The sequence below is a fragment of the Camelus bactrianus genome, chromosome 1, assembly GCF_048773025.1.
Source record: "Camelus bactrianus isolate YW-2024 breed Bactrian camel chromosome 1, ASM4877302v1, whole genome shotgun sequence".
Classification (NCBI taxonomy): domain Eukaryota; kingdom Metazoa; phylum Chordata; class Mammalia; order Artiodactyla; family Camelidae; genus Camelus; species Camelus bactrianus.
The window spans coordinates 71,467,633-71,492,877 of record NC_133539.1 but is presented as its reverse complement, the minus strand read 5'-3'; the positions used below and the strand labels follow the sequence as shown (position 1 = coordinate 71,492,877).

At 44.4% G+C, this 25,245-nt stretch overlaps 1 protein-coding gene across 6 annotated transcripts in view; it reads right to left on the bottom strand.

The window, feature by feature from the left end:
• ABCC5 (ATP binding cassette subfamily C member 5) overlaps positions 1–25,245 on the bottom strand; it is a 75,499-nt gene that overhangs the window by 16,588 nt on the left and 33,666 nt on the right. For all 6 annotated transcript variants that reach the window (XM_074366958.1, XM_074366969.1, XM_074366963.1 and 3 more), the window contains 14 exons: positions 25,030–25,137; positions 21,147–21,503; positions 17,585–17,656; positions 15,283–15,407; positions 15,089–15,161; positions 13,175–13,378; positions 12,163–12,306; positions 9,571–9,673; positions 6,175–6,359; positions 5,632–5,778; positions 5,237–5,366; positions 3,507–3,660; positions 3,286–3,414; positions 1,003–1,189 (listed from right to left, as the gene is read on the bottom strand). In XM_074366958.1, the coding sequence (XP_074223059.1) occupies positions 1,003–1,189; positions 3,286–3,414; positions 3,507–3,660; positions 5,237–5,366; positions 5,632–5,778; positions 6,175–6,359; positions 9,571–9,673; positions 12,163–12,306; positions 13,175–13,378; positions 15,089–15,161; positions 15,283–15,407; positions 17,585–17,656; positions 21,147–21,503; positions 25,030–25,137 (2,118 nt within the window). The remainder of the gene's footprint in view (positions 1–1,002; positions 1,190–3,285; positions 3,415–3,506; positions 3,661–5,236; positions 5,367–5,631; positions 5,779–6,174; positions 6,360–9,570; positions 9,674–12,162; positions 12,307–13,174; positions 13,379–15,088; positions 15,162–15,282; positions 15,408–17,584; positions 17,657–21,146; positions 21,504–25,029; positions 25,138–25,245) is intronic.

Genomic DNA, 25,245 nt, shown 5'->3' with positions numbered 1-25,245 from the left:
ATCTGTACCACCCCATTTTTCTGTGTTACCTGGAATTAAATCTCATATAGCCTAACATTTCATCCATAAATATTTCAGCTTATATCTTTCTAAAATATGAAGATTCCTTAAAAACAACCATTACCACACCTTAAAAAATTAGTAATAATTCTTTTACATTTTCAAATATCTAGTCAGTGCTTAAGTTCCCAATTGTTCTTTGAGCTATTTGAAGACCTCCAACCATCTGTAGGGACCAGAAGGGTTTACATAAGTAACAGTATTGGGAAAATCAGAGGTCTGAAAATAAAATGCACAGAAGTACATTGAAGATACATATTTCTTAGAAGACTAGAAATAGGTCAGAGATGAAAGAGTAGTGAACACAGAAACCTACAATTAAATAATTTTCAAAATCATGTTTACTTATGAAAAATATCACACTTATTTCATAAACACAAGCAACAGAGTTAATTCCTTTATTCCTATATAATCAGCTCTTGGTATCTGCAGGGGATTGGCTCCAGGACTCCTGCCAATATAAAAATCCATGGATGCTCAAGTCCCTTGTATAAGATAGCACAGCATTTGCATATAACCTATGCACATCCTTCTGCATACTTTAAGTCATCTCTAGATTACATATAATATCTAATATAATGTAAACACTACGTAAATAGTTGTAAATACAATGCAAATATTATGTAAATAATTGCCCAGGTACAGCAAATTCAGTTTTGCTTTTTGGAACTTTCTGGAATTCTTTCCCCCCAAATATTTTCAACCTGTAGTTGGTTGAATATGTGGAGGTGGAACCTGTGGATGTGGAGGGCTACCTGTTTACCGCTCCTGCCTCTCTCCCATCCCCCATCCCAGCTAAGTCCAGAGAGTTACTGCCAAAGCAGCAGGGGAAATGCTCTAGGAGTCAAGAGGTCTGACCAAAGGCTTAGGGAAGAGCCACCTACCAGGCCTCTCCTAAGCCAACGTCTGAGCAAAGATGATGCTCCCACCCCAGAGACTAACCTGGACAGCATAGGAGATGGCAAGACCCGCGTAGGCTGGGGGAATCTGCCCGTGCATGAGGACAATCATCAGCCCCGTGGTGGTGATCAGGGCGATGCTGATCAGGTCCAGCCGCACAGCCAGCCACCGCATTGCACACGTGAACAAGAAGAAAGGACGCTGGTTGTCATCCAGCAGCTCCTGGTACCTGTGAGGAAGACAGAACACCTAATAGGCAAATAAAGTACCACACAAGCCTTGTCATGGAGGATGCCAAAGCTCTGGTAACTACGGATGGAGGGCTAACACTGAAGTACCAGTGTTTCTGAGTATGACATGGAAACTTAAGGAGTGCAGAGTGTTCCAGGTTCCACACAACGGGGTTTTCAAGGAAACATATTAAAGATGTGAGGGGAAAATAGCTGCTTCGACAGCATAGGGAGAGCATGGGGGAAGGAGATAAAGAGGCTGTTTAAGCTTTATAAAAATGCTTTGGGTCCAGGGTAATTTTCTCAAAGAAAGAGAGGTTACAGAGGCAAACTGCAGAAATGGCACAAGACCAGGAAAAGGAGTATTTTGGATTTGGAAAGTGGAAATTGTCTGCTGATGCACCACCACTGGGCAGAAGGGTACTTGTTTTCCCAGGTCAGGGGGCAAAGAACCAGGAGTAGTGAGTTAAACCAGGGCAAAAAGACCTAGACAACTTTTATCACTGCAGAAACGAGACACCACTGTCACCAGGGGTCCTAGAGAGCAGATCACACCTCATCTGAAGGTTTGGCGCCAGACACAACTAAAACTCCAGAGCAGGAGGTCTTGGTGGGCAAATGTGCTTTGCTTTAAAAAAAAATCACCTTCCTTCTTACAAGATATGTGCACTTTAGAGAAAAGTTTAGAAAATGCAGTAAAGAAGAGGGAAAATGTAAAATTTCAGTACTCTCATCACTCAGTTAAAACTGGAGTTAATATTCTGCTGCATTTCCCCCCAGTGTTTTTTTCAGTGCACTCACATTTATGTATGTATGTATGTTCACACAGACACTGTCAGTATATTTTACTTTTTTTCACTTTAAGTTGGGACGCATTTTTCTGAGTTGTTTAACCTAAACTTTCTGTTCTAGATTTTCTTTTCAATGTGAATTACTTAATTTGGGGAATGAATAATATATGTACATTTATTATGTAAATATATGTGAAAAGTCAGTCTGACTCTTGCCCATCCTCCAGCTACTCAGTTGCCCTTTCCAGTGGTGACTACTAGTTTCCTGTGTGTCCTTTTGTGAAGGAAAAGCCGGGCTGGGCTAACAAGATAACTCACAAATCTAAGTATCGGAATACTGATCTGAGTTCTGCTGGACTAACTTGTAAATCTAAGTTAATTAGTGTTGGTTTGCTGTTCATGTTTTTTTGCTAGACAGCTGGATTTTCAAAGATACATATCTGGCTTTGGAATGTTGGTTTGCTGCCTCCCTGCCTCCACTTTTGTGATAACGATGCTGCTAAAGCTGTTCCATGCCTATTGGCCGAATACCCCAAGCTTGTACTTTACCCTATAAAACCTCATGCGCACGTCTTGGAGGTGCTCAGAGGTTCGGAGCAGAAGCCCCTCCGAGCCCGCCGGCGTAATACATCTGAGTACTCCAACCCTCCGTGTGGTGCTTGTTTCTTGGCTGGCCTGTCGTTTCCATAACACTTTCAGAGACATTCCAAATGTTACGGATACAGACACACACTTCAAAGGGAGTGTACCACAGCCGCACATCTGTACCTTACTCTTTCACTAACATACCTGGGAGCTCGCTCCATATCAGTACCTATAGAGCAGTCTCCTTCTTTTCAGGGGTCACATAATATTCCACTATATGTGACACCACCGCTTATTTAACCAGACCTCTGTTGAAGGACATTTAGTCTTGTTCCAATCTCTTGCTAACAAAAATATCCACAATGACTATCTATGTACATAAATTTCTCACACAAACAATTTTCAACAGCTAAATAAAATATTAGTGTAATGTCAATTATTATCTTTTACTGTTCTTAAAAAAAAAAAAAAGCAAAACTCCATCAAATATAGCCACTCAGGACTGAATGGCCAATAGAATCTGTGTTTTTGTCTTCCCACTTGCTCAGAAGGGAGTATCACCAAGCAAATGAATCTTAATCAGAGATCATTAAATCACTAATACTCTCAGTAATGAGCTTTATAATCCCCAACTCTGACCTTGAAAGGCCTCTTAAACTCTAATTAAATGCTAGGATGCTGGCTCTGCACTCAGCCCTCAGGTCTCCAAAGACACTAACCTATGCAGAAATTCCTGTCCTTTGTTGTAGGCATGGATGGTGGCAAGGCCCTGGATGCTGGATGTGATGTGGGAAAGGAAAGGTGACTGCGTGATGTTGTCCAGACGCTTCAGCTCTCGAATCAGGACCCTGGAGAGAGAATGAGTTCTGTGTCAGAGGGGCAGACAAGCAACTGTGAAAGGGCAGCTTTGCCCCAGAAGACACGAAGACTTCCTGTTTACCTGGAGACAATGTGCAGAACTGAAAAGAGGATGATGAGGGGCCCCACCGCCACGAGGAACCACGGGAAGACGCCCGCGATCATTCCAACACAGAAGAACACCAGGATGACATTCTGGATGAACATCTCAGCCTGGAATGGCAGTCGCACATCGACTGGGGAAACCAAAGAACACGTGTCAGATGCTGGGATCCGCAAACATGGAAAACGGAACCAAACATTTTAAAAAACAAAAAGAAGCTTCCTAGAATCCCTATCTGAAATTTGAGATTTTGTCTTTTAAACAGTCTGATCAAAGGAAAATCTGGAAACCTGGCTGCTCTGGTTTTTCTTGTCCCAATAACATTTAAGTGATCTTTCTCCCCCGTGCCCTCTTTTTGGTTCACTATGCTCCCCAAGTCCTTTAAACATTTCTTCCTCTTTACAAAGTAATATATGCTTGTTGTAAAATATTTGGACAATAAATATGCAAAAAATAAAATAAACAGTCTCTCTTACCAATACCAATGAACTGCTGCTAACATTTAAGAAATTTTTGTCATAGAAAAATTTAAACATATGCAAAGTTGAAAGAGTATAGAACCTCCAATAGTTATCAACATTTTCTTCATCTCTTTTTGGCCATCCCCTTCCTTCCTTTTTTACATGGGAGGAATGGAGTATTTTTATGCAAATCCTAGACATGTTGATACCACTGATTTCTTTTTTTCAGTCTTTTTTCCGTGTGTGTGTGTTTGTACGTGAGTTTAACAAAAACGGGATCACATCATGCATCATGTGTATCAGGGATGGCTTTGATCCCTTATTACCTCTGGCCGGGGCTTTACACTGGCCTGCCGACATCTGAAACAAACTCCTGCCATGGAGGCAGCACAGTGCAGCAATTAAAACATTTGCTCTGGAGTCAGAAAGATCTGGGTTCAATTCCCAGCTTGTTATTTAATAACTGAGTAATCTTGGGCACATTATATAACCTTTCTAGACATCAGCTTTCCCATGTATTCAGTGGCTGAAACGACACCCACCTCACATGGCTGCTGTGAGGATTAGGATAACGCATGTAGAACATTCAGCCCACTGCTTACTACAGTAAGCTCTCAATAAACGTCAGGCAGTATCACTATCATTCTGGGCTACTGGAGTACAGTTGACCTTTGAACAATGTGGGGGTGTGGGGTACAGGCCCCCCTGTGCAGCTGAAAATCCACATATAACTTACAGTCAGACCCTCCAGGTATGCGGTTCCTTGTCCACAGTTCCATATTCACAGATCCAACCAACCTGATTGTTCAAGGGTCAGCTGTACTTAAGCTCTGGTGTTGGGACAGCCCACACAGCAGCCAGCAGCCAGAAAACCTGTCAGAAGTTGTAGGTATCCAGGAACCAATGCAGTACCCACAAGTCCATGTGTGTTTTGGAATCTCAGATGCTCCTGTCCAAAGCTGTTATGCTTACTCAATCCTCTGAACTGGTCTTCAGGTTAAATACGACCATGTAAGAACTCAGATGAAAGGTGGAAAATCAGATAGGCCCTCAGCCTAAAGAGAAGTTGTAACATGGAGAATACGCCTAAACTAAAATGTTCCTGATGCAAACATCAGCGGCCTCCGTGCTCTCAGAACCTAAGGCCGGACAGATCTGCATATCTAGCGAGTCACTTGGAAGGCTGGAGGGCACAATGAGTTCTGGCTTGTGCTCTGGAGCATAATGGAGAGAAGCAGTGAGAAATACCTTCATCCATGTCTTTGGAAAACCTGTTGAGAATTCTCCCTGTGGGGGTAGTGTCGAAAAACTTCATAGGGCTTCGAAGGATCCTGCGGAAAAGCTCGTCATGGAGCCGGGAGGAGGCTCGCAACGTACCCTGAGGAGCAGAGCACAAAGTGATCAGGGACTCAGGCGGGCTCACCTCCCCCTCCATGGGACATCCATCCCAAGGCGGGAAAAGGGCAAATGTCCACAGAGGAGCGAGGTGGCAAACAGGTGAGACAAAGTGGGTGCAGGTCACTTTGGCGAGGGCCATCTTGCTTCAAAGGGGCTCCCTGACTCAGAATAAACCCGAGAGATGCCAGGGGGAGCCTGACCACACAGCCCCCAGGGAAAGGAGGAGCAGGGCCACCAGAGCACACCTTGACAAAGACCACTCCGCGAATGGCTTTCAGAATCAGCATGACAGCCATGGAGAGGGCGTAGATGCCTGCGTAGTACTGCATCAGAGGGTTGTCCTTCATGCTGCTGCTCACAGAGGTCCTGTTTTCTTGAGTCACAGTGGTGTTCTGTTTGGAGGCAAGGCTCTATGAGGCAAGACTCCAAGTGACTGCCAAGAACCCCTTATCAGGGCCATTCCCGGCTCAAGGGAGGGTGCAGGATAACGACCCTGAGACCTGGCTGAGGCCAATTTAAGGCAGGCTTTGCCCCGCTCCTCTGTTTTCTAGTGGGCAAGGGCAGACAGCCTATAGGCATGCTACTGATAAACTGTACTGCTCCATGAGTTGGTCAGGGAGCAACTATCTGATGAAGTTACATTAGGGACTCATCTTTTCATCTTGAGTAATCCTTGTTCATTCTTCTTCTAATTGAAAACTAAAGCAGTTTCCCTGAGAACAGCCAAGGGATATGGAGACACCTCATAATCCTAGACATATAAATTCACCGTTAATGAATAACCTTACCCCACTTCCTTGCTTGATCCAATAACTCAACCACCAGTTGCTGAAGGCAGTGCTGCCCACATTCAGCATGAAAAGGGACAGAATGACTAGGAATGCCAAAGGACCCCCAGCAGCCTGGATGTAGACACCATATACTGACCAGGGCACGGAACCCTGCCCCTTCTCTTCCATTTGCACGAGCTGCCCTAGGTAAGAAAAAAAGAAACGTGAACTCAGAAAGGAAAAGCTGCTTTTCCAGAATGAAGTCAATGAAGTAGAAGAGCAGAATCAAAGAGAGCCTACAGTTTCACAGAGCTCTAGATTAGAATTATTTCCCCTTCATCAGGAGTGTTCATTCACCCATTTAAATTAACAAAGCACCTACTATGAACCAGGCCGGGGATAAGGCTCTAGAATAGTAAGGTGTATTCAGACCAGGTCCCAGCCCTTGAGATCTGGCTGAGGGTCCTTCCACACTCTAGTAGGACAGACAGGTAAATAAACACATAATTATAATGAAATGTGTGAACTCCAATGCTAGAGCTATTTGCAGGGCAGCACAGGAACATCCAGGAGGTACGCATAACCTACTTGGGGGAGCTGGGAGGGGCTTAGCAGGGAGGTTTCAGGGAAGAATTTCCATGTAGTCCATACTACACTTTGAAAGGTAAGCCAGAGTTGTCTAGGTGGGCAAAGGTTGGGCACAGGGGTGGGGAAACAGCAAATTGGTGTTTACAGACAACCATTTCAATATGGCTGGAACATTTTGTGTGTATAAGGAGTGGCAGGAGATAAGGCTGATTAAGCAGGCTGTGGTCTGAGGATCAAGGCATTTGAACTTTATCCTTTGGACAAGACCATCTCAAGAGAATGGGCTACAGGTGTGCAGATTTGACTCCCGGCCCTACTGGACTAGGTGGGCCTGGAATGGCCAGACTAGCCACCTTTGACAGTGAGCAGTCTCTTCCAGACATCCCAAGGTCCCATATAAATTATGGCATTTTCTATGTGTACCACATCAGGAAAAGGATTAGAAAATGCTGCTTTGAAACTGCGAGGCCACTGAAAGGCTTCAGGCAGGAAAGTGAGTTGGTCAGTCTCCTGTTTTTAACTAGATCTCTCAGCTGTTTGTGTGGAGAGAAGATTTAACAGGAGGCAGCTGTAACTCTCTAGGGAGGGGATGATAAAGGCCAGAACCAGGGTCCTGATGATGGGGATGGAGTTTCCGGTCCATTCAGTCAGATGTGGTGACTGGCTGTAGGAGAGAAAAGACTCAGAGATATTTCCTAGGAGCTCCCAGAGGTGGTCAGGAGATTGGTGCTCACAGGAGAATACAGAGAAGTAGCCTCACAGGAAGCCTCTGCCTCTTTATCACATATGATGCTTAATTATCTTCAAACAAGCCACACATGCCTTGAGTACTTTGTGATGTGAGTCTCCAGGTTAGTGGCTATATAAGTAATGACAAATGTTCCCTAAAAAGACATTCTGTTTTTTTCATACTGCCTGTGGCAGGAACTAACAGATGTCTCAGACTTCTGCACTGTGTTTGTTTTGTGCATGTGAGATTCAGGTCTCTTAAATCACGCCTGAATTCGAAATCTCATACTTGGTGTATTAAAAGAGAGAAAAGAGGCAGGGAGTGGTAAATTTGGATGGTCAAATCCTAACACCAAAAATCTGCTGCAGTTTTAAGAACAAGGAAATGAAAACAGGCCCATCTCCAAAGCAGTGGCAAATCTGGGAAAGGATGCAAATGTAAGATGAAGAGGTGACATACAGAAAGAGAACTTTAAAACACGAATGCATTTTTATTCATTATTGTTATTACTTGCAAACTGATAGGCAGCTTAAAACATATCACAAAAGTGAAAATGCCTAAGGTATTGCAAGTAGTTTTTCTAACTCCCAAGATTTGTTTCAGTTGATAAGATAAAGGGTTTAAGAAATAGGATAAAGAAGAAGTGGCATATTTATACAATGGAATACTATTCAGCCATAAAAACTGACAACATAATGCCATTTGCAGCAACATGAATGTCCTGGAGAATGTCATTCTAAGTGAAGTAAGCCAGAAAGAGAAAGATTCACTCATATGTGGAATCTTAAAAAAAAAAAATACAAAACAGAAACAGACTCATAGACATAGAATACAAACTTGTGGTTGCCAAGGGGGTGGGGAGTGGGAAGGGACAGACTGGGATTTCAAAGTGTAGAATAGATAAACAAGATTATACTGTATAGCACAGGGAAATATATACAAGATCTTATGGAAACTCACAGAGAAAAAAATGTGACAATGAATATATATATGTTCATGTATAACTGAAAAATTGTGCTCTACACTGGAATTTGACACAACATCGTAAAATGATTATAACTCAATAAAAAATGTTAAAAAAATAAAATAAAATAAAAAATAGGACCAAGGACTTTGGATGGGAAAGTCAAGTAGGAAAAACCCCACAGTAACTCTTCACCACAGCCCTGCTGTAGTCTGCTCAGGACAAGAGTCTCATTCTAACAGGAGAGGTACTGAGGACAGAGGCATTCTTTGAGCTGGAAAACCTCTGCTTGGGTTTGGCATGACTTTTAAAGAGCAGAGGTGAATCACAGGAATGAAAGGTATTCCTCTTCCCACCATTCAATTTTTTGTTACTCAGGATGACTCACTATACTATGACTACCTACACCTTGCCCCACCTGCACAGCATGAGAAGGCATAGGATTAAAGGTTATTCTTATGGTCTTGGTCTGTTGAAGCAAGCAGAAGGTGCCTTATGGTCTCGCAATAATCATACAAGAGTTTCATTATTCTAGAAATATAAGGCCAGGCACTCTGCAATACACAATGCTATCAAACATCATGAATTACTGCAGGGCATAATTTCTGATCAACTTTAATGATATGCTTTCTGCAATCTTTCTGTGCCGCCATAATGGTGCTCATCAGTGTCCCTGGCTGATGCTCTCAAGAGCATGGTCAAGGCCAAAAAGAGAGGCAAACGCCAGGTTCTCACTAGGCCACGCTCCAAAGTCATCGTCTGGTTTCTCACTGTGATGCTGAGGCGTGGTTATATTGGTAAATTTAATTGTCAATCACAGAACTGGGAAAAGTGTTGTGAACCTCACGGGCAGGTTAAACAAATGTGGAGTGATCTGACCTGGATTTGCTGGGTAACTCAAAGATGTAGAAAAATCGCAGCTCCCATCCAGTTAGTTTGGTTTCATTGTTTGGACAACCTCAGCGGGCATCATGGACCGTAAAGAAGCAAGTGTGTGAAAATACAGAGGAGGGAAAGCCACGGATCTTTTTTCTAGGGATGTAACATATACATGCAAATAAAATGCCTCAATGGAAAACAAAAACAAAAACAAATTTGATGACAAATCTAACATCTCAAAAAAGGTCATTACCTTCCTCTGGCTTCACTGCTTTCTCCTTCTTTACTGATCCTGTTTTAGGACCCTTGTCTTGTGTTTTCTTCTGTGAACCACTGGTTTCCTTTTTTGAATTAATCTAACACACACACACAAAAAGAAGTGTCTCCAGTCATTGTGATGTAGCCATTCAGACAAACGTCCAAAGGACGTGTTAGAGAATCATTTATCGAGCTGCTGCTCTTACTGAAAACAGACGCATCCAACTTCTTAAAAGGGTCACCTATACTCATTTCTGCAGTTTCCCCAATACCTTAAATGTTTGAGATCTGGATTTCTTATTTCATTGACACTGCTCTCCCCAAAGTCACTAACTACCTAAACTCCAAACACAGTAGCCTTTATGCTGTTCTCATCCACCCCAACTTGTCCAAAGTATTTGTGCTGGGGTCACTTCCATTCTTTTCATCTCTGATCGTCACATCACTAAATCAAATCACAGGTCTGATCACTTCCCACTACAACCATGGGAAACTCCACCTTCTCAGCCTGGTTTTGCAACACCTCCACATTCTGGCTCTGGTCCAACCCTGCAAGCTCCTCCCCATGCCTGTGGCTTCGACTCTCCACCCTAGCCATGCCTCACATCACACTGCCACTTCCCACTTCTGTACTTTTAACCACACTGGTTCTTCACCTGGAATGCCCCTCTCCTTTCCCAACTTAGTCACAGTTGTTCCCATTCAGACGGATTCAAATTTTACATCCTCTCTGAAGCAACTTAACACTCCTCTAGAATAAAGTTCACCCTCCCCTGTCCTCCCAGGCACTTCTTGGTACTTTTACAGCACATTGCGTGACCTGGTGTTGTAACAGTCCCCTGTAAGAGCATAAGAGCACTGGTCTTCCCTAGGAGACTGAGTTCCTCAAGGACAGAGATGATGTCTCACTCATGGTTATAACCTAGACAGGGCCCAGCACCTAGAGTTGCCCATAACAGGGCACACAGGGACTTACTAAACATGCATCAAATTGAACCTGAGATAACAGAAACTACTTAATGCTCTCCTTTCCAAGTTCCTCTTATATCTTTATACAGGATATTCTCTTAGTATAGTTTACTACATTTAATTCTATGTCATAGTCAGTCTCATGATCCCAGTTTGCTCTCCAACTGACAGGGAAAAAAAAATCAGAAAATAAAATAAAATTCAGAGCCACATTTAGAACACAAGATAGAACCCTAAATTTTATACTTAACTACAGTGCATGAGTAAATGCACTGAAAATTACTGTTTGCTGACCACTGACTAGGGTAAGAACATTAATTATTACTTCATTTAATCAATATACCAACTCTGAGAGGCAGGTGCCACCCCTATTTTTAGATAAGGATACTGAGGCTCAGTAAAGTGAAGTGACATACTGAAAGCACACTCCTCCACTCAACACTCTGGCTCTCAATATTCCTTTGCTCTTTGGACATTTCATGTTTTAGCTCCTCTCCCTCTCATTTCCCCCCTCCACATCTACGTGAGGAAGAAATAATCTGAAAAGCCCAAAGTACCCTGAGAGTCACAGGGAGAGATCATAAAATCCAAATCTGGATCAGGTGTCTCTATAGAAGTTACTATTGACACTTGGAATGTCTGAGTTACAGCAAAAGGCCTAAGACACAACAGTCATGAACAGTTCATTGTACTGAACCTGAAATCAATCAGGGATGATACCCAAACACTGAAATAAGACTCCTAGGAAAGGTCCCAATAACTTTCTGCTTTCATCCTTCTCAACATCAAAATGACCTAGTAGCTAAGCAGCAGCTTTTCCCCCAGACTGAGTGAACTCCTAGGACCCAAGGTGATCAGAGAAAACAAAAGTCCAATAGGAGAGCAAGTTGATGAGAAGGAGAAACAAGCTCTCTGATTAGCTCGGACTAAGCACGCTCTTGTCTTTGCCTAACTCAGAGCCCAGAGGAAGCTGCCACCTTTCTGTGCTGCCGCGGGAGGCAGGCAGCCCAACAGAATGGGCGCTTTAGCGTCAAACCAACCTTTTCAGCAAGCTGTTTACCCTCTGAGCTTCCGTTTTCTCAGCAGTAACAGTGGGGGATAATCATACTTTGCCGCAGAGCTCTGTTAAGATGACTAAATTGCATGACATCTATACAGTGCCTAATCCAGTAACTGGGCCACAGTCGGTGTTAGTTAAAGAGTACTAAGTCAGCAGCCAGATACCATGGATAATTTTCAAATGTATGCAGTATTTAATGTCTCTTCCCTGGCACCTTATGCATCTGACTATTAAGAAAGGAGCTTTGTAATGCTTCAGTCAGGATTTGGTGGACTTTATGAAAGTAAGTTACAATGGAACAACAGCGCTCACTGAGCCCACATCCTTCTCCCTGCCACTGCCTTCCTAGTAAGTTCTGATAGAAGACCTCGGCCCACCAGCCCCACAATCCTGCCCTCCTGGAGTAGAACCAGTATGTGATCTGATGCACCGCAGTCTGGTCACCAGAAAATAGGGTCTCTGCCAATAAGACACAGACACTGAATTCAGCTGAGATTTCTCTACAGTCATGTCTCTCTTGCTAGAAAGACACACACACACACGTCATGTGATACTTACCTCAACTGGGGGTGTCTCTCCCAGCAACAGGTTGTTAAAAATGGTAGCATAATCACCATTTAGATTCATCAGTTCCTCATGGGTGCCTCTTTCTGTAATACAACCCTCTTTCATGAAGATCACTTCATCACAGTCAGCCAGGTACTGGGGACAGAGACAGGGACCACATAGTGTGGCTAATATTTGTGCAAATACACCCAAATATCTACACCTTAGCTCAGCAGTTCTCACCTGGAGGTGACTGAGCCCCCGGTGGGCAGTGGGCAATATCTGGAGACATTTTTGGTACAACTGGAGGGAGTACTCCTGCCATCTGGTAGATGGAGGCCAGGAATGCACAGGACAGCCCCCACAACAGAGAGCTCTCTGGCCCCAAAAGCCCATAGTGCCAAGACTGAGAACCCCAGTTTTAGCTTATGCTGCCTTGTGATGGAGATCAAAATGCAGTTCCTCCCGTTTTCAACATAAATCTGCTGATGAAGCCTCCCAAAACCTGCATCAAACTTCACATCCCTTCACTGTACTCAGAAGTACACATAATTACAGACATCCCATTACAGAAGGGCGGGCAAGCCCCCCAAACTTGACAACATATGCAAAGCAGAGGGCAACATCCTTGAGCTGCTCTCTGAAACGGCTGCTTGTCATGGGATGACAGAGGGAGAAGAGCTTATTTTCCCTGAACAGTTCCCCTTCGCATACAGATGTTAACACAGTGCTTCCCAAACCATCTCATACCCAAACTCCATTTGCTGCCTACTCCTCTCAGCCCTTTTACTCACTAATTTATATGCAGAAGCTAACATGCTCCAAGGATCTCTGATTCAGATGGCCATCTGGTATAGTGAGTTTTATTGGTACAATGGGACAGAGAGCAACTTGCTGAGGCAGTGAACACTCATGATTCCAGGGACATCTAGGAGCCCCACGAAGGGACTGGGACCAACTATCTCCCTGTTTCTGATTTCTCAAGCCAAGGAGGGCAGCCTGGGGAAGGAAGAAAGCACCATACCTGTAACTGGTGGGTAATGAACAAAACCGTCTTGGACTTAAGGTGCTTCTGGATAGCACTGTTGAAGATGTGGTTGCCCACATGGGCATCTAAGGCACTGAGGGGGTCATCCAGGATGTAGATGTCTCGGTCACTGTACAAGGCCCGGGCAAGGCTGATCCTTTGGCGCTGCCCACCACTCAGGTTGGCTCCTCGCTCACCAATCTACAGGAGCCCAGAAAGCATAGGAAGGCCTCCAGCTCAAGTCTGGAACCAGGCTCAGTGATCAATTGCCCCAGTCATCTCTCCTCCCCTCCACCCAAACCAACTCCTTCTCTTGATTTCCCCACCTCGATGAAGGGCCACTGTATCCTCCAGGGCCCACACCAGAACGGGGGGCATCAGCCCAGATGCCTCCCCCTCTCCCACAACCATCTGGTTACTAATCAATCCTGTATTTGGCCTTGCAATGCCGTCTTGACACCCAACTACAATCCATTTTCCATGGGCAGAAAGATCTTTCCAAAACATAAAGCTGACCATGTACCACCCTTGCTTAGAATTCTAAAGGATAGAATCTAAACACCCAAATATGGCACACAGAGCAGGCCCTTTGCCACCCAGCTTCCCAGCAGCTCTCAGCCGCCACTGCCAATCCCTCTTCAGCACTCTGGGATCTGAGTCATTTTAAACAGTGTATCTATTAGGAACACACATATCTACTGTCATGCCTTTTCCTGTTCAGTGTCTGCTCAGTTCTGGCGTCCTCTCTGTGAAGCCTCCCGGCCCTCTCCACTAACACCCAAAAGAAAGGGGACTCCTTTTCATGAGTTTTTGTTGGGGTGTCTCTCTCAATTGTAAGCTTTCTGAGGGCACATATTGTTGTCCCTTTTCTTTATTTTCCCAGTGCCCCAAGCAGTTTCTCCACATGTAGCCAGCACATAACAAGCACTTGATAAATGCTAGTAAATGAACAAATGAAAAAAAAAAATCAATTGTCAAATGGTATCTGGCTCTGTATTTTTTAAAAAAATCTTGTCCTTAAAAAAAGTTCAGTTAATTCAGAGGTTTTCAGACAAGAGTGTGTGTGAGAATTACCTTCAGGGCTTGTTAAAACAGACTGCTGGGCCCCACCCCTTGCATCTCTGATTCAGAAGATCCTGGGTGGGATTAAGAATCTGTATTTCTAACAAGTCCCCAGAGATGCTGCTGATCAGCTGCTAATCAGGGAACCAGGACCTGAGGGCCAGGAAACTAATTAAGCCAGTCATCAAGTCTGGTTTGAGGGCTTAAACTGATGTCAGCCAAATAAAAAAGCCAGCCTCAGAGACCTAGAGGCAGGTCATGGGAGGGGAAGGTCAACACCAAAGGGCAAGAGGCAGTGCCAGAGACGGGCCTCTGGGAACTGCTCCAGGGCAGAGAACCCAAGAAAGGCAGGTTTGTGCTAAGGCCTCTTTCTTTCCGAAGGAGAGAGGGCTCTCTAGAGACCATATGTGAGTAAGGAGGCTGGCAGAGTGAAGTTCAGGGGAGAAGCCCAACAGGCACATGCTTGACTTATGGCCTTAAAAATGAACAGTGTGGAACACATGAGCTCTGAACCAACAATGGGATTTTGTTTAAAATCCACATGACACATGAAACATGTATATGCTTAAAACAGGCAGTGTCTCTGCCCTAAGGACAAAATGCTTTCCTAACACCAAGTCCCAGTGAAAGCAAAGCTCCCCGTGTAGGTTCTTCTCCCGCGTATTTAAGATTCACTCCTAGCGGGTGGGGAATGGCTCAGTGGTAGAGCTCATGCTTGGATTCAACCCCCAGTATCTCCATTAAAAATAAATAAATTAGATGCACTCCTGGAAGGTGGCTCTGGCACAGCCCTGACACCCCTCCTCCAGAATCCTCTCTGCTAAACACCCTGGCCCACCAGGCTTGTACCTCCGTCAGGTCACTGTTGGGAAGAATGGCCAGGTCGGGCCTCAGGCAGCAGCTGTTCAGCACAGAGTTGTATCTGAGGGACACAAAGAGACCTAGCATCAGGGACACGGTTGGAGCAGAGCCTGCTGACTTGGGCTGCCTTGTGTCTCACGCGGCCAAGATGGAAAGCATGACAGAAACCAAACATTCCTTGCCTTTCTTCATCAAATTCCTTCCCAAAGAGGATGTTGTCTCTCAGAGTGGCATTGAGGATCCAGGCCTGCTGGGCCACATAAGCGAAGGTTCCACTGACTGCAATGCTGCCCTCTAGAAGTGTCATCTAGGGAGACAGACACCATCCAATGGCATCATAATGCAAAACCATCACCCTAAGCCAACAGAACCCCCACATTCCACAATGGACTTGAAAGTCTTGGCAATTTCCTTGGATGCCTTTTGAACCCAAATTCAGACCTCACCTTTGTTCCACAGAGAGCTATAGCAGCAAAGAAAATCAAAGTTCTCCTTGCTTATGTGTGAGGGGAGCCCAGCATAACCCATGACTTGAATGAACAAATACTTCATTCAGCAACCCATAAGCTACTTTATTATCCTTTTCTTCCTAACTGAAAACTGTTTTAATTAAAGGAAGCACAAGCAGAAGGCCCTTTCAGAATTCCCCTGGGGAGGATGCTGTAAGGATTTAGAGCTAGTCCCCGCCTCAAGATGAGGGCAGGCCAACTCATCTACAGAATTAATCCAGGCTGTTGGCTAGATCAGCTGCTTCTGTAAAATGAGGACCAGAGGGAAAAAAATTCCAGTTAGACATCAACTACTATTACAGAGTATCCATGCAATGATGGCAGATGCTCCCCTCCATCACGAAGAGACTGAATGATGAGCCACGTGCTTTGAATTGTGTTTTCAGTTGCAATGTTTGACATGAATTGATTTACCCATTTTACCCTCTTTCAGGGTTCCTTTTGGGACTAACAGTAGACATTCGTCTTGCATTAGGGATGCTAGAGCTTAAAACAGTGTCATTAACCAACCTACACATACAAGCTTGTCCTTTCAAACACTGTAACACACAGAGTACACACACAGATCATAACACAGTGGTACCGACTGCCCACAAACTGGTAAGCACTCTGATATGCACTTAAAAGTGCTCAGAAACCCACCAAAGGTCTACTGTGGAAACCCAGCTCTTCTGGCTGCTACAGTGCAAACACCCCACACTATAGACTGCCAAAAAAAAGTTGAACTGTAAAGAAGCAGGGCTGACCAGTATTCACAGTCCCTCTGTCAGACAGAGAGGGCTGTCAGGATTTGATCCAGAAGCAAAGACCCATTCAGGTTTCAATTTAACCATTGCCCACTAACCCTCCTTCTGCTTTACTCCGCCTGTGTCTCTCATCACTGGCCCTTAAATCTGACTATCAGAAATCATCTAGGAGGTTTTTGGCTTTTTACAAAGACCAACGGCTGAACCTGGCCATTGTAGAGTCTCATAAAGCAGAAAGTGGCGGGGGTGTGGAGCTGCTCATCCAGATGATTTGAATTCAGCCTTCCTCAGACCACCCTGGACACCATGGCTCTCAAGGAGACACAACTCCACCAAGGGGAGTTGAACAAGATAAAGTATCCCATAAACTGGATGCTACAAAACACTCTTCCCCAACCCCTTCTCCCACTTGTTTAGTTTCCTCAATATGGATAAACGATTCAGAGGACCTCATCCATCACGAGGAATAAGCTTAAATTCATCCTCATCTCAACCATCTAAGTCAAGCTAGTTTAATCCAAGTTTAGAAGCAGGTGGAAGTACCTTGGGGTTTTGCCGGGGGAGTGGTGGGGAGTATTTTGTTTTGCTGATTATTTGGTTCTAAAACATAGTACAAGATAATCTGTCTTAGCTGGATGATCCCCACTCTAAATGTTGACAGCTCTCTGCTGGGCCCTCTGAGCACTATTCACACACTGCCCCGTGCTACACCTGTGTGTCTAGAAGTGCCCCAAGTAGGCCATGAACTCCTTGAGGGCATAGTTCTTTCAATGGTTAGGCTGAAAACAGTGGGTCTTTGCTTCTAGATCAAATCCTGAAGGCTTTCTCTAACAGGGAGGCTGGTGAGGCTAGTCAGCTCTGCGTCTTCCATTTGTTGGCCATCTGTCCACTGCTACCTCTGACATTTCCCAACACACTGCCTGGCATACTTATGGCACTCAATAAATACATGCTGGATAAAAGAAGGCATGAGAAACAAATGACTCCAGCTGAGTATCAATCATTCACCAGGCGTCCACTGAGTCCCCTTCTGGACACAATGCTGTTGTTAAGAGGTAGGAATATGGGGGGGGGGAGGGCAAGAGGCAGAGGTGTGATACAGACCAAGGGTCATTTTGTTTCCACCTTTCCTGACTCTTCAGGAAATAAGTTCACTTTTCCTGAGCCTCTTGCTAAGCAGAATCCAGAGAAAGAAGCAGAATATGCCAAGGATAATAACAAAATCTTACCTGGCCTAAAATGGATGAGATGAGAGAGGTTTTTCCACTTCCCACACTGCCACAGATTCCAACCAGTTTACCCTGGACAAAGCACACGAAAGAGGAAGGTCATTAAAGGACTACCGACCACTCTTCTCTAGGACTTCTGATTTCTTTGAGGAAAAAAGCACCAATGACACTCCATCATTATGGGAACTGTGTCATCCTGACGACCCAGCAAGTCATTTACCTCTCTTCTCCCTCGTCAGCCACCCACGTCACAGGGTTTCTGTGGGGATGCACCAAGGCAACAGATGTGTAAGCCTTTTGGAAAAATTACATATGCTGCACACATTAAGGTATCCCACATCACTTCTAGAAAGGCTGAGCCCCTTTCCTACTTTATTGGTAACCCATGCTTTTTGATTACTTGTTTATTTTTGTTGTTGTTTTTGGAAGAGAAGGCAGGAATCTTGATTATTTTCTTGATTTTTATTTATATCAAGAAATTATTTTCTTGATTTTCATTTTATATGTTTTTTTCCTCTGGAACCTATAAATCATCTTCCAAAAAAACAAAAACAAAAACAAAAAAACTATGAGAACCATCATTTCCATTTTTCTACAAAACATTTCCAAGAATCTGAAGGCATATTTAAACCATCCATCCCACGTGAAAGTGGAAAACCACGTCTGGGATTAACTGACCATCCTCAGGCAAAATATTGAGTTCTCCATGGGCAGTGATTTTTAACAAGGCCACTTGTTCAGCAACCCTCCATTGCCTCAAGTCTCGCAGGGAAGGAAAGGAGTGAAGGATGATGCTGTGAAGAGCAGGGGTTCTGCAGGCAGATGGGTCTTTTTAATTCTTTATTTTTATTTGGGGGGTAATTAGATTTATTTACTATTTTTTTAATGGAGGCACTGGGGATTGAACCCAGGACCTCATGCATGCTAAGCACGCACTCTACCACTAAGCTATATCCTCCCCCACCAGATGGGTCTTGATGTGAACCCCAACTCCACTAGAACTTGCCAACTGTGTGAACTTGATCTTGTTACTTAAACAAATACTGTCTCTTACTGGGCTTTGAGCAACTTGAGGGAAGGAGTTCTCCTTGTAGGGCCAAGCCAAATGTCTGGTACTTAATAAAAATATGTTGGACAAAGCTTTTGACATGGTCCAGGAGGTTGAAAGATTACAGCCAGGTGGTGAGGAGGAGACCAAGTCACAGGGTCAGACTCTGCTCAGGCCAGTCAGGTTACACAGAGAAAACTCTTTTCCATTGACTGAATGGTGGCTAAAGAAGACATCCACGATGGAGTGAGTGCCTGGGGCACAGAAGACAGCAGGCTTATATTAACTTCCCTCCCCTTCCCTTAAACAGGGGCTGGGGGAATCATGGTATCTATTCAAACAGCTAAAGGTCTGTCATGTGAATGTGGCTCTAAAGGGCAGAATGAGGATTAACAGACAGGAGAAGAGTACATTTCAGCTGATTACAAGGAATAATCCTCTCATACAGCTGATTAGCAATGTAACAGGTGCCTTGATCAAGATAATCATTATTAAATAAGAAGCCTGCTGTTGAGAGTTAACTGAAGTTAAAAACTGACTTGTGTGCCCTCCAATGGTAAACCACACTAGTTCTCTTGGGTGGTCTCACTGAGGACCATCTCCCTTTTTGCCTATAGCTTCCAAGAGCTGGAATTCTGTTTTCCCTTTAGTTCCAGCTCTGGATCTGAGTAATGTGCCTGCGGGTGGCTCCCGATTTTGACATAGACTGCATTAGAACCCCCACGCCCACTTCCAATTATGTAGATGAACGTTTCTTATCACCTCCATCACCACCACCCTTGGTCCAGAAAACCCTTACATTTTTCCTTGGTTTTCCTCACTTCCTTCCTTGTTTCCTTACACAGTCTTCTGAATCCAGAAGCTAAAATGATTCTCTTCACATGTAAGTCAGATCACATCACTTTTCTCCAAACCCCTCTAAGGGCTTCTCTGCTCATTTGGAGTAAAGCCGAAGTCACTGCAGGAGGCTCTGGAGCCCCAACGCTCTCTGCCCTCAGCACCCACTCCTCTCTCTCACGCTCACTCTGCTCCCGTGACAGGCACACTGGACACAGGGGCCTTTATGCTCTGATCCCTCTCCCTGGAATGCTCTTCTTCCCCCACAAATCCACAAACCCTCTCCTTCAAGTCTTTGCTCAAAAGCACACCTCGGGCATATTGCTGGTCCCAGACCACCGCAGTAAAACAAATATCGCAATAAAGGGAATCACACAAATTTTCCGGTTTCCCAGTACACGTTAAAAGTTATGTTTACAATATACTTTATTAAGTGTGCAATCACATTATGCCTAAAAAAACAATTGTACCTATTTTAATTTAAAAACACTTTCTTGATAAACACTAACCATTATCTGAGTCCTCAGCGAGTGGTAACCTTTTTGCTAATGGAGGGTTTGAAATATTTTGAGAATTACCAAAACATGACAGAGACATGAAATAAGCAAATGCTGTTGGAACAATGTCTACCAGCTTGCTTGACAGGCTTGACAGACCAGAAGCCTTCAATTTGTATTAAAAAAATAAAAGCACTCTGCCTGTTATTACTTTTTCTGAGGGTGTGGTAATTAGGTTTCTTCACTGATTTTTGCTTGGAAGAGGTACAGGGGATTGAACCCGGGACCTCTCGCATGCATGCGCTCTACCACTTGAGCTATACCCTTCCCCCAGCCTGTTATTACTTTTTAATTGAGGCCTTCCCTCAGGCAGCCTATTTAAATTGCAACCACACCTGCTCCCCACCCTTTTCTTCACAGCCTTTAGCACCTACTGACATACAATATAGTTTACTTATTTACTGTCTGTCTTTGCTCACAAGAATATAAACTCCAGGAGGGCAGGGATTTTTGTCTATTTGGTTTTTGTTGCTCCATCCACAGGCCCTACAACGGTGCCTGGCATAGAGCTGGCACTCAAAAATGGCTGTTGAATGTGTGAAGGTAGATGCCCTTGGGATGCTGATGATGCAGCCCTCAGTGTGGTGCTGGCTCCCCTCGCAGTCTCTACTTTAAAAGTCTCCAACCTGGAGTCTCCATGGCAGCCACTCGCCATAGGAGGGCCGCTGGGAGGAGACTACTCCTGTGCTAGCTGGGCAGCGACATCATATATCATAATGACCCTTTACTTACATTAAAAATAAACAGTTACAATAGAATTGGCGAACACAGCATCACTAAGAATACCTATTATATGCCAGGTTCTGTGCTGTGCACAGCCTAGTGCTAATAAGAAGCTCACACAGAATTATAATAACTAGAAACAGTTATTACAGCTTACATACAACTATAATAATCAAATTTATTCAGGGCAAAATCGTGGAAAATCCACCTGAATGCTTCATTTCCTTGTTTGTAAAGTATCTCGCGAGATCAGCTGTTATTAATTTCTACTGTTAAGCACCTAAATATCCCTTCTAGAGGTGGAGCTGGCCAGATCTGCTCCTTAGCCACAGAGAACTTTGCTACAGGAACAGCAGCTTCCCACTCTAACCAGAACAGACACCCGGCGGACAGTTACCTCTTCAATTTCCAAGTCGACGTTGTACAGTGTCCTCTGCAGGCGCAGGCTCCCCAGGTGGATGTGCTTGCCCTCTTCCTCCTCAGGACTGGGCCGCTCATCACTGTCCAGGAGGAGATGGCCCTTCTGCTCTGCCAGCACCGCCTGATGCTCAGTGCGCTGCAGCTGCCTCACCTTCTCTTTCTTGCCCCTGGCAGCCCTCTTGTCTTTTTTCGTTTTGGGGGTCAGCTTGGGTGAGTTCTGGATACTGGAGTGGGAGGAGTCCCATGCCAAGGTGGCATTTTTCATCTCTATCGTGATGTGAGGGCTGGCTGGTTTTTTCTTTATCATGTGAACCTCTTCCATTAGAAACAAACTCTGATAGGAGTTGTGAGAGAGGTGCAAAGATGAGACACTGGATCAAGACCAGGGAGACAAGCCTAGGGCGCACACTCACGTAGCAAAACACATCAGGCTATACAGTGGAAGGAAGCTGAAGGGCAAAAGGTAGCTCATTAGTGTAGCCCAGCCTCAGGCCCACGGGGAGGTCACGGGAGTGTGGGGACACCCTCAGCAGGGACGGGGCCTCCTCACCTAGCCCAACACTCTACGCTAAACTGCCTTCTCCTTTTCCACCAGTCTAACGTGGACCACAGGATACTTAACTGACTGGTGTGCAGCCCCTCGTTCTCACTAGTAAGTTGCTGAGTCACAGGCAGTAAAATGCAGGCAGAAAAGCCAAAGGGCACACTGCTCTCCTGCAAAGACCCTCATTGCTCTGTTTCACTTCCAGACCACTCCCTGGGGACCCCCAAGACTGGGCACCTTCCTCACGTACAACATGGCACACATCTGCAGGGAGAGGCCGAGCTGAGACTGTGACCAGCCCTAGCTTGCTCCGGTTAGAAAGAAGTACCTAAGGTTTTCTCAATGGCAGAGTACATCTTCTCGCCAACAAGTTCTCACGTCTTCCAAGTTCTGCTTCAGTACTTGTGAGAATTCAAACAAAAGACTTGTGTGGAAGTGAAGGGTAGTTCCCTCAGAAACATCCTTGGGAAGAAAGTAAGACTCTTTCCTCCCACTCATTCCCCTAGCTCCGCTGAGTTATGGCAGGGAAAGAAAAATGGAAGGCTTGAAAAGCCAAGTGTTTCTGAAATTAGATCTGAAACACTAACCATAATAAACCTCAGCCCAGGACCTTCATGTGACTTTGAACCCACTTCTGACACCTCCCTTAACCCAGTGATCTTCTCTAAGGGCGCTATCCCAGTTGGATTCCCAATATGATTAAAAAACACTTTTTAAAAAAAACAACATTAGAAAGTCTTTAGAGAAAAGATGACTTTTAGTGTCAGGACTCTTTGCTTAGTTACCAAGGAACCCTAACTATTTTAAAGTTTGCAGGTGCTATTAAATGTAACATATAATTCCCCTGCCTGAGAGAAGCCCTTTCTCCTAAATCCTGAACTTCTAAGGTTGCTCTTTTCATCCCTAAATTGCCACATCTCTCCAAACCTAATCCCTGATCTTTCCAGAAGTGTCATGTTTCTAAATCTCCTAGATAATCTTACTCTTGATCAACCTTTTATTCGTTTTTTTTTTTTTGATAGAGGGAGAGGTAATTAGGTTTATTATTTATTTATGTATTTTAATGGCTGTCCTGGGGATTGAACCCAGAACCTCGTGCATGCTAGGCAAGCACTCTGCCACTGAGCTATATCCTGCCCCCCCTTGATCAACCTTTTGAAAAAAAAAAAAAAGTTTATTTTTTTCTTTAAGTTTAGTTTTCTGAAAAGAGCCACTGGTTTCACTTGTTCAGAACCTTCCTGAGAGACTGGGCTCAGAACAATCGGCCAAACATTCTGACCCCTCTTCACAGAGTGAAACCATGTGCTGACAGAATTCCCACCATTTTGCTCTCCTAAAGAGTCACCAAAAGGATCTTTTAGGGTCCATGGTCTATTAAACTCTGCTAGTGCCTCTAGTTTGCCCAGCTGGTCCCCACACTCCTCCCAGGAGGATTTCAGCTTCAGGTTTCTCTGCCTGGACATGCTGAGGCACACAAGGGCCTCATGACACTTGACTTTTTACCTACTTGGATTTGCACCTGCCAGGACAGCAGGATCTTAGAGGTACATAAGCCATAAACCTCAACTCTACCACAGGACACTGACCATCAAAACACTACTCTAATTCACTGAAAGAATCAATTCAGAATGTATCTGTTGAGCTGAAAGGCGACTACTCATAGGGTTGACAGATAAAATACAGGAGGCCTAATTAAATTTTGATTCCAGGTAAACAATGAATAACCTTTTAGTATAAGTATGTCCCGTGCAATTATTAACTGGGTGTCTATGTTTTTATCAGCTAAATCTAGCAATGCTACACTGGTGATCATCTTATCAGAAAAGTTATAAGGTGAGCAACCTCTCACTGCCTTTCTACAAGTTATCATCCTCCTACAAGTGGAGGCGGGGGAGGGGGAGGAGGAGACTGCCAAGAGGAACAAGCTAGGAGACTCACCCTCCTGGGGCATATGACAGAGCTGTGGGTGATTTTGCTTCTATTATTAACTCTGACACTTCCTGGGTAGAGGAAGGAGCCATAATGTGAAAAGCTACCCGCTAATACAAGTTCTCACTAGTAAATGAAAAGAAGACAGCTCTCGAGAAACAAGGGGAGAACAAATTGATACCAAAAATTCCTATTCCTTCATCCAAAATGCCACCAAATCCATTCACTAAAAAGGACAGAGAAACAAAAAAGGGGGACAAATTTATGGTCAAAACATCTGACTTTTTCAAAGACTAGATATGGCGGGTTCTCCAAAATAAAAGCTCAGGTTCCAATCAGACCACTTCTCTTCACGTGGCCCTGGAGCCTGACCTTCTAGCAGCTGGGCTGGGGTGAGAGAGGGCTTGGGGTACATTCTTGAAGACTAGCTTTCCTGACCAAACAACATTCACCCAGTTAACTGTAAACAAGTAGAATATAAAGAAACCCTGGGAAGCTAGTCTCCATTCTTCTTATGAGGAAAACCCAATTTGTTTTCTCCTGAACACCAAAGGTGATGATATCAGTCCCTTGAACACCTGTGCCTCCAGCCTTCGAGGCACCGACGCTGCTTTTGTATTGCTCTCATGAGCCAAGAAGGACTAGCAGGAGCTACACAGTGGCTTTGTCAGCAAAGTCCAGCCACACACAGGTGCTGTTCCCTTTTTTTTCCCTCACTGTATTAACCATTTTCAAATATCGACCTTCCTCCACCTTCCCAAATATATCTATCTCTAGTGTCCTGTATTTGTATTATTCTGAAGGCACAAAGAACACAGTCAAGGCAAGACCAACTAACCACCCACAAGAGAAAAAAAAACCCTGATACGTACTTAACTGCACTTCTCGTATGATCTAGTTTTATGACTATTCCCTTTTGACTGCATTCCCTGTATCAGGAGTGGCAACCGCAGGACAGACAAAAGAAAGTATCAAAAAAGGCTTATGACCAACAGCGTGTTGATAGAGGCAGATGTAGATCAAGGCGAGAGAAAGTTGACAGTCACTTGACAATTCCAATCACCTAGGTTTGAATCACTTAAAGGCCCAGTAAATTATAACAGGTGTCATGTTAGGTCCAGGCAGAAGGGACTAGCTCTGAAGGGGAACGGTGTAATTTTGGGAGCCCAGAACTAGGTAGGCTGTCTACAAAAGGTAAAAATTAATATTTCTTTGAAAAAGTCCCTTAACTGAGCCTCCTTTGCTGCCTCCTTTCTCACCAACTGTCAAAAGGCTAAAGATGAAAAAAGCCAAGTGCAGCCAGCCGGCGTGGCCCATTGGAATAAAGGCAGCAGTTAGTTTTGCCAAGGACAGCTCCTGACAGGGAGCAGGGAAAGGAAGCACTTACCTTAAATCTGTCGACAGCAACTGATGCCTCTGAGAGGGACTTTACTGAGAACGGGGTAACTTTCAAAGCAAAAGTCATGGAATTGAAGACAGTCACCACTGTGAAAGCCTGAAAATAGGAAAAGAGAAGAAACTGAGCCTGATGAGGCTATGCAACTAAAAGAACAAGATGCCATCAACCTCCTTTCAGCTTTAAGGAGGCTGCAACTTAACTGTC